Raw genomic sequence first — 13695 nt, 5'->3', positions numbered from 1 at the left:
TATGTAAATACACAGTAATTAGAGACACTTAATGTAAAGTGTTACCAATAAAATAACTCTGTCTGTCTATCAGCATCAGAGAATACTCCTGACAGGCTTCTTATCCACAGCCAAAGAGCAAAGGCCTTGATGCACCAAAATTTTTTGAAGTAGACGGCAAGCCAGGGGAACCTCCTGTGACATCACTATCACTCCTATCTTGTAGAGGTAATCTACAGACTTAGATTGGTCCGCAATCTGCTGTCTCTTGACCAGTGGCTGTTCAGAAAACACACATGCAAATTCTGTCTTGAATGACTAGCCAGAACTCTATCAAAAGGCTGTTCCCATATCAGGTTTTCCAATCCAAAATCCATTTTTCAGTGACAGCTACTATATGGGTGGGGATAGAGCCAAATATATGCTAGAATATCAGTTCAGTTCCAGTTGCCAGCCATATGCATATATTCCCTGACTTTATCCAGTATGTCAGCAGCAGCCCAATCTAGGAAATACTGTACCCAACTGTGGAACAAATCTCCTTATATATTGCTTGTAACAAAGAGGTGTTCACTAGATGGTGCTGAGCAGCTTAAAACTAAAGACTCAAATTGCAAACACCATAAAAAGGTATAAATTTCCTGTACTTTGCTCTTTAACAGCTGATGACACACATTGGAAAAATAAGTTCAAAATAATAATCAAACGCAATGTTAAATGCAAAGCAGTTAATAAGACATAAAAGAAAATCTTCTACTCATGTGGTCTGTTTCCTGTGTTACCCAGATCTCCCTGTCTGACTTCTGTATCTTGGAGAGGACAGTAACACTGGGACTACACTATCCAGGATGCTATGGGCTGTGGGAAATGTTTGGTTTCTGAAACTCTGCCAATAGTCTGGTGGGTTATTTGTGCTGAGCTACACCACAATGTTCATCCAGACATTCTAACACATATCTTCCAGTTCTCTCTATTAATAGCATGCAAACCCAGACTGACCGTAGAAAGTGTTAGAAGACAGCAAACCACGTCTATTTCCTGTCCTACAATGTACTTAAGCCTGTATAGCCAGCTTCTTGTGTGCGAATTTATTCTTTATTGTTTTTATTTCCTTACCAACATATCCAGCAAGAGCTTCGTATTTATCAACAAAAGGATTGTGAAATGCACTTCGGTTTGGCACTAGAAAATCAGCGCCATTTTGCATAACCACTGTTCCATTCCAGTCGAAAGCTCCAACAGCTCCCAGCATAATCCCTTCCTGTTGATAATAAATAGCACACAGTAACAGTTATTACATTTGATTGCATCCTTTAGTCTCGTTCCAAATGGAATATTGTGAGAGAAAATCACAAACCACAATATTGTGAGAGAAAATCACAAACCACACGCAATAGCCTTTAAAGATCTTACCCATCAAATAAGGTCACAAACAAAATGTTCATGAACATTGATACATAATATTGAATCCAAAACATAACCTTAATTGAAACTTTTATTAACATTTTTTTCCGTAGTTTGGTACCAAGCCATAGAGGTTTTTACATAAGGTGTATAAAGTATGTGTCTCATAATACTAAGATTTTGCAGTCCATTTTTACATTGTGTCTGTAATTACTGTGCATTTGCATAGTACTTACTTAGTAAATACATGTGTACTTACACATAATCACAGTGTTATTATGCATAGTTACAATGTACTTAGTGTACATTCTACCCTAACCCTTAACCCTGTCCTTAACCCTAAACCTTAACCCTGTCCTTAACCCTAACCCTTAATCCTAATCCTAACCCTTAACCCTGTCCTTAACCCTAGCCCTTAACCTTAACCCTTAACACTGTACATAACCCTAACCCTTAACCCTGTCCTTAATGCTAATCCTAACCCTATAATATTTCTAATACAAATGTGTACGTACATAGTGTATAAAAAAGATTTGCACAATAAGTGCATTGTAACTATGCATTATACATTGTAATTATGTGTAAGTAAACATGTAAAGTCCCTACTATACAAATACATAGTTATTCGAGACTCAATGTAAAGTGTCACATTTTCCAAACAGACCACTTTATGTGCATAACATCATTGAAACAACTCTCAGAATCTCTGTGCCCCACAATGTGTGGAAATGAAGAGAGTAAGAGTGCTTACAAAGCTTTGTTACTGGACAGCAGCTGGGCTGTATTTGGGATACTGGTGAGTCAGTGGTAACCCGGATTTAAGTGGGAGGCTTTGGTACAGGAGAACAAAGTGGGTTTTTTTTTTTTTTTTTTTTTTGCTTGTTTTCTCCAATTATAGTTCTGTGTCAGAAAGAAAATTATGTTTACAAAATTCCAAAGTTTTTTTCTAATCAGAAAAGGAAACACATCAAACAAACATTTTCAGGCTCAGAATAGGCCTTCACTGCACATGACCCCAGCGCACTAAAAATACAGGCATTAATCAAATAAGCTGTTGTCTGAATGATCAGATTCGAAAGTTTATGAAGGTTAGGGAACATCATTATTGATGCCCCATGTGATATAGACCCCAAAACAAAACTTGTTTATGAATTTTGCTACAGTCTGGTATCCATTACTAACTGAAGGGCAGATCAAGGAAAGGTCAGCCTGTTGTAGACATACTGTATGTAAAGTGATTACAGCTCTCCTTGCTAACACGATGAATACTTTCAACTAGAAGGTGGTGCATTAATACATTTACAGAATGAGTCTGGTTTTGGTTCAACACAATTACAAAGACACTGTTATGAAGAATATTAATTGTGACAGTTCACTGTCCATAGGCCTTACCTGGTACAAACACAACGGGGCTCTCTCTATTCATGTGATATTAACAGTGGTGAATCTAAATAGCACCACTGTTTAAAGCCATAGAGAGATAGAGTTAGAGATAGACACGGATAGAGTTAGGGATAGGGATAGCAATAGGAAGAGTTAGGGATAGGGATAGAGTTAGGGATAGGGATAGGGATAGAGTTAGGGATAGGGATAGGATTAGGGTTAGGGTTAAAATGTAAACAGTGCCAGTGGTTGGATCAGTACCTAGGTCTCCCATTCATTTCCACAGATTCAGAGCTGTTTATTCATCATCCACACACTTGATCAATGCGTTCGTTTCCTGTGCCATCTTACTGCAGAGCTGACTGTTGGTCAGGCTGACTAAGGAAGGAAGTCCTGATAACACCCCCCTGCTCATTGAGATTGGGTTTGGCTGAATCATTATGGAGGGATCTTGTCAGGACAGCTTCTTCTAACTTCGACAATCCCACTCCCATGAACCACGATTGCAGAGTGAGGTTACAGGTATACAGATTATATATCAGTGACTTACTTTGGAGGAATGTGCACTGAATCCAGCCTGAGACATTTCCATCTCAAAAGAAGCTGCCAGTCGATCAGATGTAGCTAAAAAAACAGACAAATTAAAAGCACAGTTCACAGAAGAGTATATTGTTTTAGCCGACCAAAAAAAAAAAAAAAAAAAAAAAAAAAAAGATGAATGTAAGGATCATCTGGAAATGAGGAGCCATTTGATAAAGAAAAAAAAAAAGAAAAAAGAAAAAAAAAAAAGAAAAAATTGACCTAATCTTTTTTTGTTTCCTCTTCAACCAATAAATCAAAGCCTTTATTTATCTTTATTTATTTAGCCTTTATGAGTCGATTGAGAAGAAATGTTAATTTCCAATGACGAGCTGGAAAGAGGCTCACACCATCATAGCACTCAGCATAACACAATGAATAAGGAGTAAACAACACAATCAATCATAAAACATAAACCTCAGCTCCAAATCAGCAGTCACCAATGACTCGGCCCTACGGCTAAAAGCAACCTCAGATATGAACCACTCTAATTTGAACTTTTGTTGAAACTTATTCCAGTCATTGGCTGCTGCAAACTGAATTGAGTGACGACCAAAAACTGCTGATACCCTGGGGACCAATTTATCAATATTACTGGATCTTAAAGAGTAAGTAGCAGGGTCCTGAAACTATTATACATCCCCATGTGGTGTTACAACGGTTTAAATTACATACTTATAATTTTTCTTTTCATTGCTAACATCCTGAGAACTTTTTACACTTAGAACTTTAAACTCTGTTTCAAAGATCTTTTCAAAATTGCCACTCTAGTGCGCTGATAATGTAAGGATTATTGCCCACATTATCAAACAGGTAACACAACAATAACCACGAAGTGGTACGGAACAGAAAACCAGAGCACATGTTGTTATTTATTTATTAATTTTTTAAATCGCTTACTGCAGTGTTAGAGGACAGATCTCAAACCCCAGTGCACTTGAGCTTTGAAACAGAGTTGTGTAAAGAGTTGTCAGGATGTTAACAATGAAAAGAAAAATTACAGGTACATTATTTAAACAGCTGTAGCAACACATTTAAATAACCTGCTACTTACCCTTTAAATTGTACATTGAAGAAGAGTGCTCCAGTAATCGACGCAAGTAAGCAAGCATTTTCACAATGAAGGGTGGGTAGATAAACAGATACCAGTGTTTCTGTTTTTGTAGAGAGGGCCAATTAATCCTGTTGTAATGGTTGCAATGTGAGTTCTGTAAACAGCTAAAATAGTATAAAATCAATTGCTTCCCCTTGCTCTTAATAACAAATATGGCTCTGTAGACTATATTTTTACATGATAAATTGTTAATTCAGGTGTAAAAACTAAAACTTAGGCCAATTACATATTATAGGCAGTTCACAAATGTCTTGTCTTGCAAACAAATCCACCTAAATGAATACTTCTTCTACCACCTTAACACTGTGAGTACACAGTGGGGTAGGGTAAAGGTCAGGGTGGAGTCGTTGTAAAGAAGATATCTGTATTGTTATTACCCATTACAATATTTCACATTGGAAAGGATGTGATTTTCTCTCAAGAAAAAAAACTATATTTAAATAATAGGCTTTTATTCTTTAATAGTTGTAATATGTTTGTTTAATTTATGAAATGGTATCTGGTATGTGCTGGGAAAGGTAAAAGACTTTTTAATAATGTATATTCGAGGTCCCCATCACATTCCATACACCAGTTCATAAAATAAATGAAAGCTCATGGAAATAAAAGGCCACAGTGTGCAATGTAAAAGAAAAAAAGCTTTCTGTCTTCATGGAGCTGACATGATAGCCTTGAACTGCTTTCATTGCCAGTGGCTAACGCCTTGCCACTGCTTGGCAATGCTTCTTCAGTAATGGAGTTATTCTAAGCAACTTTTCTTCACATTGAATGCTTTGCAGAGAGGAAGTACAGTTTAAAACTAAAACACTGGATGATAAAAGGCAATAGTTAAAATAAGGTTGCAAAGGTTAACTTAAAAAAAGTCACCTGTAAACATCAATATATGTGAGTGTGTTGCTGAATCCCATTGAATCAAATGAAAAGATGACTGACAATGAAGAACAAGATTCAAGGCTGAGGGAGACTGTGAAATTACCACAAACATTAGTCAGGATATCACTTTGCTTAGAAAAAGATTGACCGGCAAAACCCGGAATGAAAGATTTGTTATTCGCCCAGTTTCGGGGTTTCGTAACTCATTAATAAATGTAAATCTACAGTATATACATAAATAAAGGGCACTTTTCAGTTTTATTGTACTCCGGGGTAAGCAGTTTGCTCATAACTGACTCTAGGGTAATCACTGTAATCAAAGAGCAGGCTCTCTTGCAAAGGGACCTGGTTTAATATACAATATTGTGGATGGACCAGCCAGTTAGCTGCAATCATAGGAACATATTCCTATTATAAACTTTGATGGCTTGTGTGTTTGGTTTTAGTCTCACAAACCCACACGTATTAGATATTGTTGTTTTTTCTCTCTGTTTCCCTCCCTTGATGCATTTAAAAACATGTCCGAAGGCAATAAGGAAGGTACACGATTGAGTCTTATAATGCATAGAAAATCGATATTATTTTAAGGTATTTAGTTTTTGTATGATCTGAATTATATCGAACATGCTGTGGATTATACGGTATATAAAAAGCATCTTTAAATAAAATGCATCGCTTACCTTCAAGAGCAAAGATCCTCTCTCCGAGAGCGTCGGCGATGCTAACCAGAGCAACCTCATCAGAGACATTGAAGAAATGCTTTTCAGTAGGCTTGCTTGCAATTGACTTGATTTCTTCAATAAACTTAGCAATGCTCTGGTTTTGTCTGTTGTAACTACCAAGTACCTACAATATAATTGTAAAAGGGGATGTCAACATTTAATACTATCTATCTATCTATCTATCTATCTATCTATCTATCTATCTATCTATATATATATATATATATATATATATATATATATATATATATATATATATATATATAGAGAGAGAGAGAGAGAGAGAGAGAGAGAGAGAGAGAGATATAGATATAGATAGATATATCCTATATTATATTCTATATTGTTGTTTCTGCTCATATCATTATTTGCTGTGCTTTCTAACCCTTCTTCTGAAAAGACTCCTCAATGCAGACTGCAGGGATACATATGGTTGTTGCACAGGCTTCAGTACACAATGCTTCACTGATGGGCTGCAGTGCACTGTGCAATGTTTATGGGGTACCCTTCTTCACCTCATTTGAGGAGTCTTTTCATAATGAAATGAATGAATTGTTTTTATACTTTCCCAAAATATAATGAGCTACAGTAATACAACATCTTCTAACCCCCTTACCCAGGACTAGCTTGTGCATCATTCTGTGACCCTAACCCTAACCCTAACCCTGTCCCATCAAAAATATCATTCTGTGAGTCAGATATACTGTACAGTAGAGAGCGACATTGGAATGAAACTTGAGTTCAGTCCCATCCTGTCCCATCAAAAAAATGTCCTGTCCCATCCCATCCCGTGAATTATTTTTTTTCCCATCCTGTCCCACCCGTACTGTTCCATATATATAATACATATAATTTTTTATTCCCGTCCCATATGGTCTTGTTAAAGAATGTCCTCTTCCATCCCGTCCTGTGATATTTAAGAAAAAGAGAAGATTTATCTTAAACTGTCTCTGTATGATAGACTTTTCAGGCAGGATATTTAAGATAACCTGTCACTGTATGACAGACCTTTTAGGCAGGATATTTTTTCAGGTTACCCTTTTTTCCTTGTGTTTTTCCTTCTCATCCTGTTCCCAGTTGAATTTTTGAAATGTCATTCACTACTACCGTATTACCTATTACAAGAATAACAAGGACCACACTAACTTACTTCAAGTGTTTTATTATGCATAACATGTTGATAACAGAAAAAAAAGAAAAAAAAATCTCGAGGGTCACAGACTTTTCAGTTTCACTCCAACTTGAACTCCCAATAAGTTTATTTAATCCAATTATTTGCTGAGGTTGACATATTTAAAATTGGTTTAGGTCTTTCACAGTTTTTTTTTTTGTAAGCAAGGTTGAATTGAATGGGTGGGTTAGTGACATCACTAAATGGGGTGTGTCAATTAAAAGGAGTGTCGTTGATACAAGGGTTATAGTTAGATTTCAAATTACGGGGGGGCTCAGGTGGGGTTCGGCCCACCTAGTTCCGACCACAGCCCCCCTAGATACACGTGAAATCAAAATCTGGGGGGGCCCAGTCATATCCATCTTCATCTGTATTATCAGAGCAGATGGGCCATTTTAATATTTTAATGGGTGTAATTTTTTCAACCACACTGCAAGTGGAGCTGTAGGCTACTACAGCCAGGCTTTCCCACAGGAGCATAATGTCCACTCTGGTAATGTTAGCTAGCCTGCTCCGCACCACCCATCAAGGCTCATCCGCCTCCACTCCGCCAGCTAAGCTAGCTAACAATATATATGCCTTGAAAAAGTATTCAGACCCCTGACCAATTCTCTCATATTACCGAATTACAAATGGTACATTGAAATTTCATTTTGTTTGATATTTTATTTTTAAACACTGAAAATCAGATTCAATTATTGTAAGGTGACATTGGTTTTATGTTGGGAAATATCTTGCTTGCATAAGTATTCAACCCCTTTGCTGTGGAAGCTCCCAGTTTGTACCGATGAAAGAAATTGCCCTAAGAGGATACAATTACCTTACCATTGGCCTCCACCTGTGAACCATTAAAGTTGCTGTCACATTTTCTGGATAAAAACCCCACTTTTGAAGGATCATTGGTAAGGCTGTGAATTTGAAGGAAAATGAAGACCAAAGAGCATTCTACAGTAGTTAGAGATAAAGTAATACAAATTCATAGATTAGGGAAAGGTTACAAAATAATATCCAAGTGTTTGGATATCCCAGTGAGCACAGTTGGAGCAATAATCAGGAAGTGGAAGCTGCATCACACCACCCAGGCACTGCCAAGAAAAGGCCATCCCTCAAAACTCAGCGCTCAAACAAGAAGGAGACTCGTGAGAGAAGCCACAGAGAGGCCAACAATCATTTTGAAGGAGCTATAGAGTTCAATGGCTGGGAGTGGAGTAATGGTGCACCAGTCAACCATATCAAGAGCTCTGCATAATACTGGCCTGCATGGGAGGGTGGCAAGAAAGAAGCCGTTACTCAAAAAGTACCATCTGAAAGCACGTCTGGAGTTTGCCAGAAAGCATGAGAGTGACCCAGCTGCGATGTGGGAAAAGGTTTTATGGTCAGATGAGACCAAGATAGAGGTTTTTGGCCAAAACTCAAAGCGCTATGTATGGCGCAAACCTAATACTGCCCATGCCTCAAGACACACCATCCCTACAGTGAAATATGGTGGTGGCAGCATCATGCTGTGGGGATGCTTCTCATCATCAGGGACTGGACATCTTTTTACAATTGAAGGAAGAATGGATGGAGCAAAATACAGGAAAATACTGCAGAAGAATCTGCTTCAGTCAGCTAAAAAACTGAAGCTTGGGAGGAAATTCACCTTTCAGCAGGACAATGATCCCAAGCACAAGGCCAAAGCAACATTGGAGTGGCTCAAGAACAAAAAGGTGAATGTCCTACAGTGGCCCAGTCAAAGTCCTGATCTCAATCGCATTGAGAATTTGTGGCACTATTTGAAAATTGCGGTCCACAAACGTCGTCCAACCAATCTGAACAACCTGGAACAAATCTGTCAAGAAGAATGGGCCAAAATCACTCCGACACTGTGTGCAAAGCTGGTACATACTTACCCCAAAAGACATAAAGCTGTTATTGCAGTGAAAGGTGGCTCTACCAAATATTTATGTGTGGGGGTTGAATACTTATGAAAGCAAGATATTTCAGTTTTTATTTTTTTTTATTTTTATTTCCCAACATAAAACCAATGTCACCTTACAATAATTGATTTTGAGTTTCAGTGTTTTAAAATAAAATATCGAACAGAACAAAATTTCAGTGTACCTTTTGTAATTCAGTAATATGAGAGAATTGGTCAGGATTCTGAATACTTTTGCAAGGCACTGTATATATACACACACAGTATCTTATTCCAGAGTAACTACGTAGCTAGTTGGTCTAGCTATGTCTAAAACTAAAAGGAAACACACAGGAAAAGGTTTCACAAAAATTTCGAAGCCGACTGAAAATGACCAGCAGCAGCTAAAGCTAACGACAGCAGAACGTTAGCATGAACTCGACTAAAGAACATTGCCAGCCAGGGCAAAAGAGGACCTGGACCTTCCAAAAATTTGGACAGTTAGTCAGTGCAATGAATGGAAGGAGCGCAGCCCATGGCTGTACATCAAAGAAGGAAGAGTAGGTTGCAAGGTTTACAAGGAGGCAAAATCGTTAATCAGTAAAGGGCACCATGAGTAGTGGAAAAACACATGAGAAAGAAGATATATAAACACAGGGATAGTTTCGCTCATAAACAGGCACAAGAAATGGCAGGGAGAAAAAAAAAGATGTGCTTCCGAACATGTTACAGAGGCCAGCTCACATCTGTTTGAGGAATCTGAAGCATCACTTCGCATAGCCTACTGCATAGCTAAAGAACGACTGCCTTTCACGAAAATGAGCAGCTTGATTACATTGCAAGAACAGAATGGCACAAAAATGGGGCGGGTACATAGGAACAACCACTCATGTGCTACCATTGCAGTTCACATAGCTGATGAAATGAAACGCAACTTGATTTCCAAGGTTAAAGAGGTGAACTCTCAAATCAGCATCTGTATAGACGAAAGTACAATACATGGAATTAGTTACCTGATCATCTATCTCAGGTGTGATATTAGTGGTAATGGTGACATGGAAAATGTGTTTTTGGACTTGGTAGAACTGAAACGTGGTACTGATGCTGCATCTATCTATGGCTCATTGAGAGAAAGCCTACTAAATGTTGGTTTGGATGATGAGTGGCTGAAAACACATCTAATTGGTATCACAACTGATGGGGCCTCTGTCCTCACTGGGAGAGTAACAGGATTAATTACCAGGCTCAAGAGCGACTTCACCACTGTTCAAGCAGTACACCATCATCTTGAGCTGTCCGTGCACGACTTCCTGAAGACCGTGATGGGATGCATCGCTTTGAGTTTTTCATTTCGAAGCTCTATGCCATCTACCACCAGTCCCCAAAGAGCGCAAGGTTGCTGAGAGGCGCAGCAGAGGAACTGAGCATGACACTCCTTAAAATTGGCCAGGTGTTCACCATTCGCTGGGTGGCTAGTAATTACAAGACAGTCTTAGTAGTGTGGCATGACTTCCCAGCATTAGCGAAACATCGAAGACCCAGCCTGCTCCGAAGCTGACAGGAGGCAACACGCTGGACTGCACAAGCTGCTGGCAAGCAAAGGCTTTGTAGGTGACCTGGCCTTCATGAAGGATGTCCTGCGGGAGCTCCAGGCCCTCTCCCAAAAGCTACAGGAGGAACATTACCTTGACAGAGTCAAGCCGCCAGATAATGCAAACTATAGAAGTGTTACAGGCCATGAAAGATAAAGGTGGAAAATCTACCCAAACAGCTGAACAACACATCTCACCTGGCACATTTAAAGATGTTGAACTGATGGATGGTAGGGGGAAAATTTCCACCAAGCAGTAATTGACAACCTGTCAAAACTCCTACCTGATTCGGAGTTAGTGGAAATGCTCAGACCACTCAACAAATGCTACTGTCCAGATGCACGCAGCGACTTGGTGTTATTTGGAGAGCAAGAGGTTCGTAACCTGGCCAAGCTGCTCGGTGTGCCACCAAGAGAAGCCGTTGATGAATACCGCGACTGGAAATTGCAGGGGAATGATGGTGGAGAAACACTGAAGAAGCTCATCGTTGCACGTAAAACATTCCTTCCCACATCAGCAGAATGTGAGAGAGGCTTCTCTGCTTTCAGTGCTATTGACAACAAGGCCCGAAATCTATTAAGGGAACAAAGCTTAAGTGTGCTCCTTTCTCTGGACATCAACATACCCTCGCTTGAGCAGTTCAACCCAAGGCCCTTTGTGAGGTCATGGTTTAAGGCAGGCCATCGTCTTTCTACGTTGTGGAGAACTGGAGTAGATGCCAAAAAAGCGGACAACAGATCAGTGTGGCAGTACCTCCAATAGGTGAGTAAGTTGATTCTCTATTTGATTCTCTCTCTCTCTCTCTCTCTCTCTCTCTCTGAGGACTGTGGGATCGTGGGAGGGGCTTGTGTAGAGCGAGTGGTGTGTACTGTGCGTGAGTAAAACTTTTACTGAAGTTATATTCATTTTGTACACGTTTAGCTTTTTTATTTATTTATTTATTTATTTATTTATTTTTTCCTTCCTGATTTGGAGCCGTCATGGGTTCCAAATCGGGAAGTTTTGGGTCGCTGACCCGTAGGCATGGCTTTAAATGTATTCCAGACAGTTCAGTCACAGTGGAGGAGTGTTTGTTAGCTGTCGGGGAGAAAATAGGGTATGGAAATATAAACTCTGCTGCAAGAATGAATAAAGCCATCGTTGTTTTTCTTAGTAGTGAACTGTTAGTGAACAGGATTGTTGAAGAAGGTTTGTATATCAAAGAAAGTTTTGTCAGCGTTTTACCTTTAGCTTCCCCTGTCACTAAAGTTATCCTTTCAAATGTCCCGCCTTTCATTAAAGATGAGTTGATTATTAATGAGCTACTAAGATATGGTAAAATAATGTCCCCAATTAAACCTATTTTACTCGGTTGTAAAAACCCAGATGTTAAGCATGTCATGTCTTTTAGGAGACAAGTTTTTGTATTATTGAATGACCCCAACTCGTCTATTGAAGTTGCGTGGACTTTCAATATTGACGGTAGTAATTATGTTATATTTGCCAGCACAGAATCAATGAAATGTTTTCATTGTGGAGGACAAGGACACCTTAGAAGGGCTTGCCCTCAAAAAAATAATAATAATGAGTACAATAAGGCAAAAGAACCAGCAAGTGGGGAGGACGGAGTCTCTGAGACAGCACCGGGGGATGAGCAGCAAATGCAGCCGCCAGTGCAGACAGTGAGACCCGAGCCGGCGCCTCGACTGAAGCGGGGGATCGGTGCGGAGGTCAAAGAAAACAATAAAGAAACAAGGGTTGAAACAGTGAATACCCCAGATGACGCAGGTTTTCAACTGGTTGAAAAAAAGAGGAAAAGACGTGTGGCCACCCCAGGAAAGGTAGCTGAAGAAGGGCAGTCTGTCTGGGACTCTGAGACGCTCTCTCAGGGCAGCGGGGCTGCTGCAGCTCAGAGCTCTGGGACAGGAGATCAAGGTAAAGCTGGAATAACCTGCGATAACCCCGCGTTCAAGGGAGAAGGGGAACAGCAGCGCTGCAGTTCAGTCCAGCGCTGAGACAGCCTCCAGATCAGAGGACCTGTTGCCGGATACAGCAACAGCTGTGTAGCTGTGGATGACGCTGAAGAATCCGAAGAGGAGTCGGTGATATCGGAGATGGATGATGGAGGAGAGCTCTCTGACTCCTCGGTGCTGCTCGATGAGGCTCTGCCCAACCCGTCTGGTAAGAGTAAACTATATCCAGTTGATACAATATCAGCGTTTTTAGATAAAACCAAAGGGAAAAGGGGAACTGATTTAACACAGTTCTTTCCTAATATCCAGCTGTTTATCTACTCTGCAAAAATAGCCATGAGAAAAGCTACGTTAGAGGAGCTAGACCAAAAGAAACGGTATCGTTTAAAAAAAGGAATAGTCTCTGCAAGGAAATTATTGAATGATAACAAACCGAAGACATATTAATGGATTATTTAATAAGACATTATAATATAGTTTTTAGTAGTTTGTTTTTGCTTTCTTTATTTCCTATGGAACAAATTCAAATAGCTACTTTTAATGTAAATGGTTGTAGAAGTGTTGATAAAAGAGCACGTTTATTTCATTTTATCACACAGAAGAGAGTGAATGTGATGTTTTTACAGGAAACGCATACAGACAGTATGAATGAGAGTGAGTGGCTGAGCGAATGGAAGGGGCGGGGCATCTTTAGTCACGGTTCTAATGTCAGTGCTGGAGTAGCTGTGCTGTTCTCCCCAGGGCTGCAAATAGATATTTTATCAGTTAGTGAGGAAATCCAAGGGCGCCTTTTAAAAATAGAAACGGTTTTTAAAGGCACTGAGATTGTTTTTATCAATTTATATGCACCAAATGAGGGCAGGGAAAAAGTTTTATTTTTTAAAAAATTAAATCAGGTTTTATCTAATTGTAATCCTGCACATATGATTTTAGTGGGGGGTGATTTTAATTGTACAGAACATTTTATCATGGATAGGAATCATGAAGAGCCACATCCCCAGTCTTCAAAAGAATTGTCTTCTGTTTTAA

At 39.3% G+C, this 13695-nt stretch overlaps 1 protein-coding gene across 1 annotated transcript in view; it reads right to left on the bottom strand.

The window, feature by feature from the left end:
* Positions 1–13695, bottom strand: part of LOC121299814 (integrin alpha-1-like) — a 68073-nt gene that overhangs the window by 19967 nt on the left and 34411 nt on the right. The window contains exons 9-11 of the mRNA XM_041227913.1: positions 6013–6178; positions 3317–3390; positions 1096–1240 (exon numbers count right to left, since the gene is read on the bottom strand). Of these exons, the coding sequence (XP_041083847.1) occupies positions 1096–1240; positions 3317–3390; positions 6013–6178 (385 nt within the window). The remainder of the gene's footprint in view (positions 1–1095; positions 1241–3316; positions 3391–6012; positions 6179–13695) is intronic.

The sequence above is a fragment of the Polyodon spathula genome, chromosome 2 (genome assembly GCF_017654505.1).
Source record: "Polyodon spathula isolate WHYD16114869_AA chromosome 2, ASM1765450v1, whole genome shotgun sequence".
In the NCBI taxonomy this organism is placed as follows: Eukaryota; Metazoa; Chordata; class Actinopteri; order Acipenseriformes; family Polyodontidae; genus Polyodon; species Polyodon spathula.
Note: the sequence above shows the minus strand (reverse complement) of the source record. Positions and strands in the feature narration are given on the sequence as shown.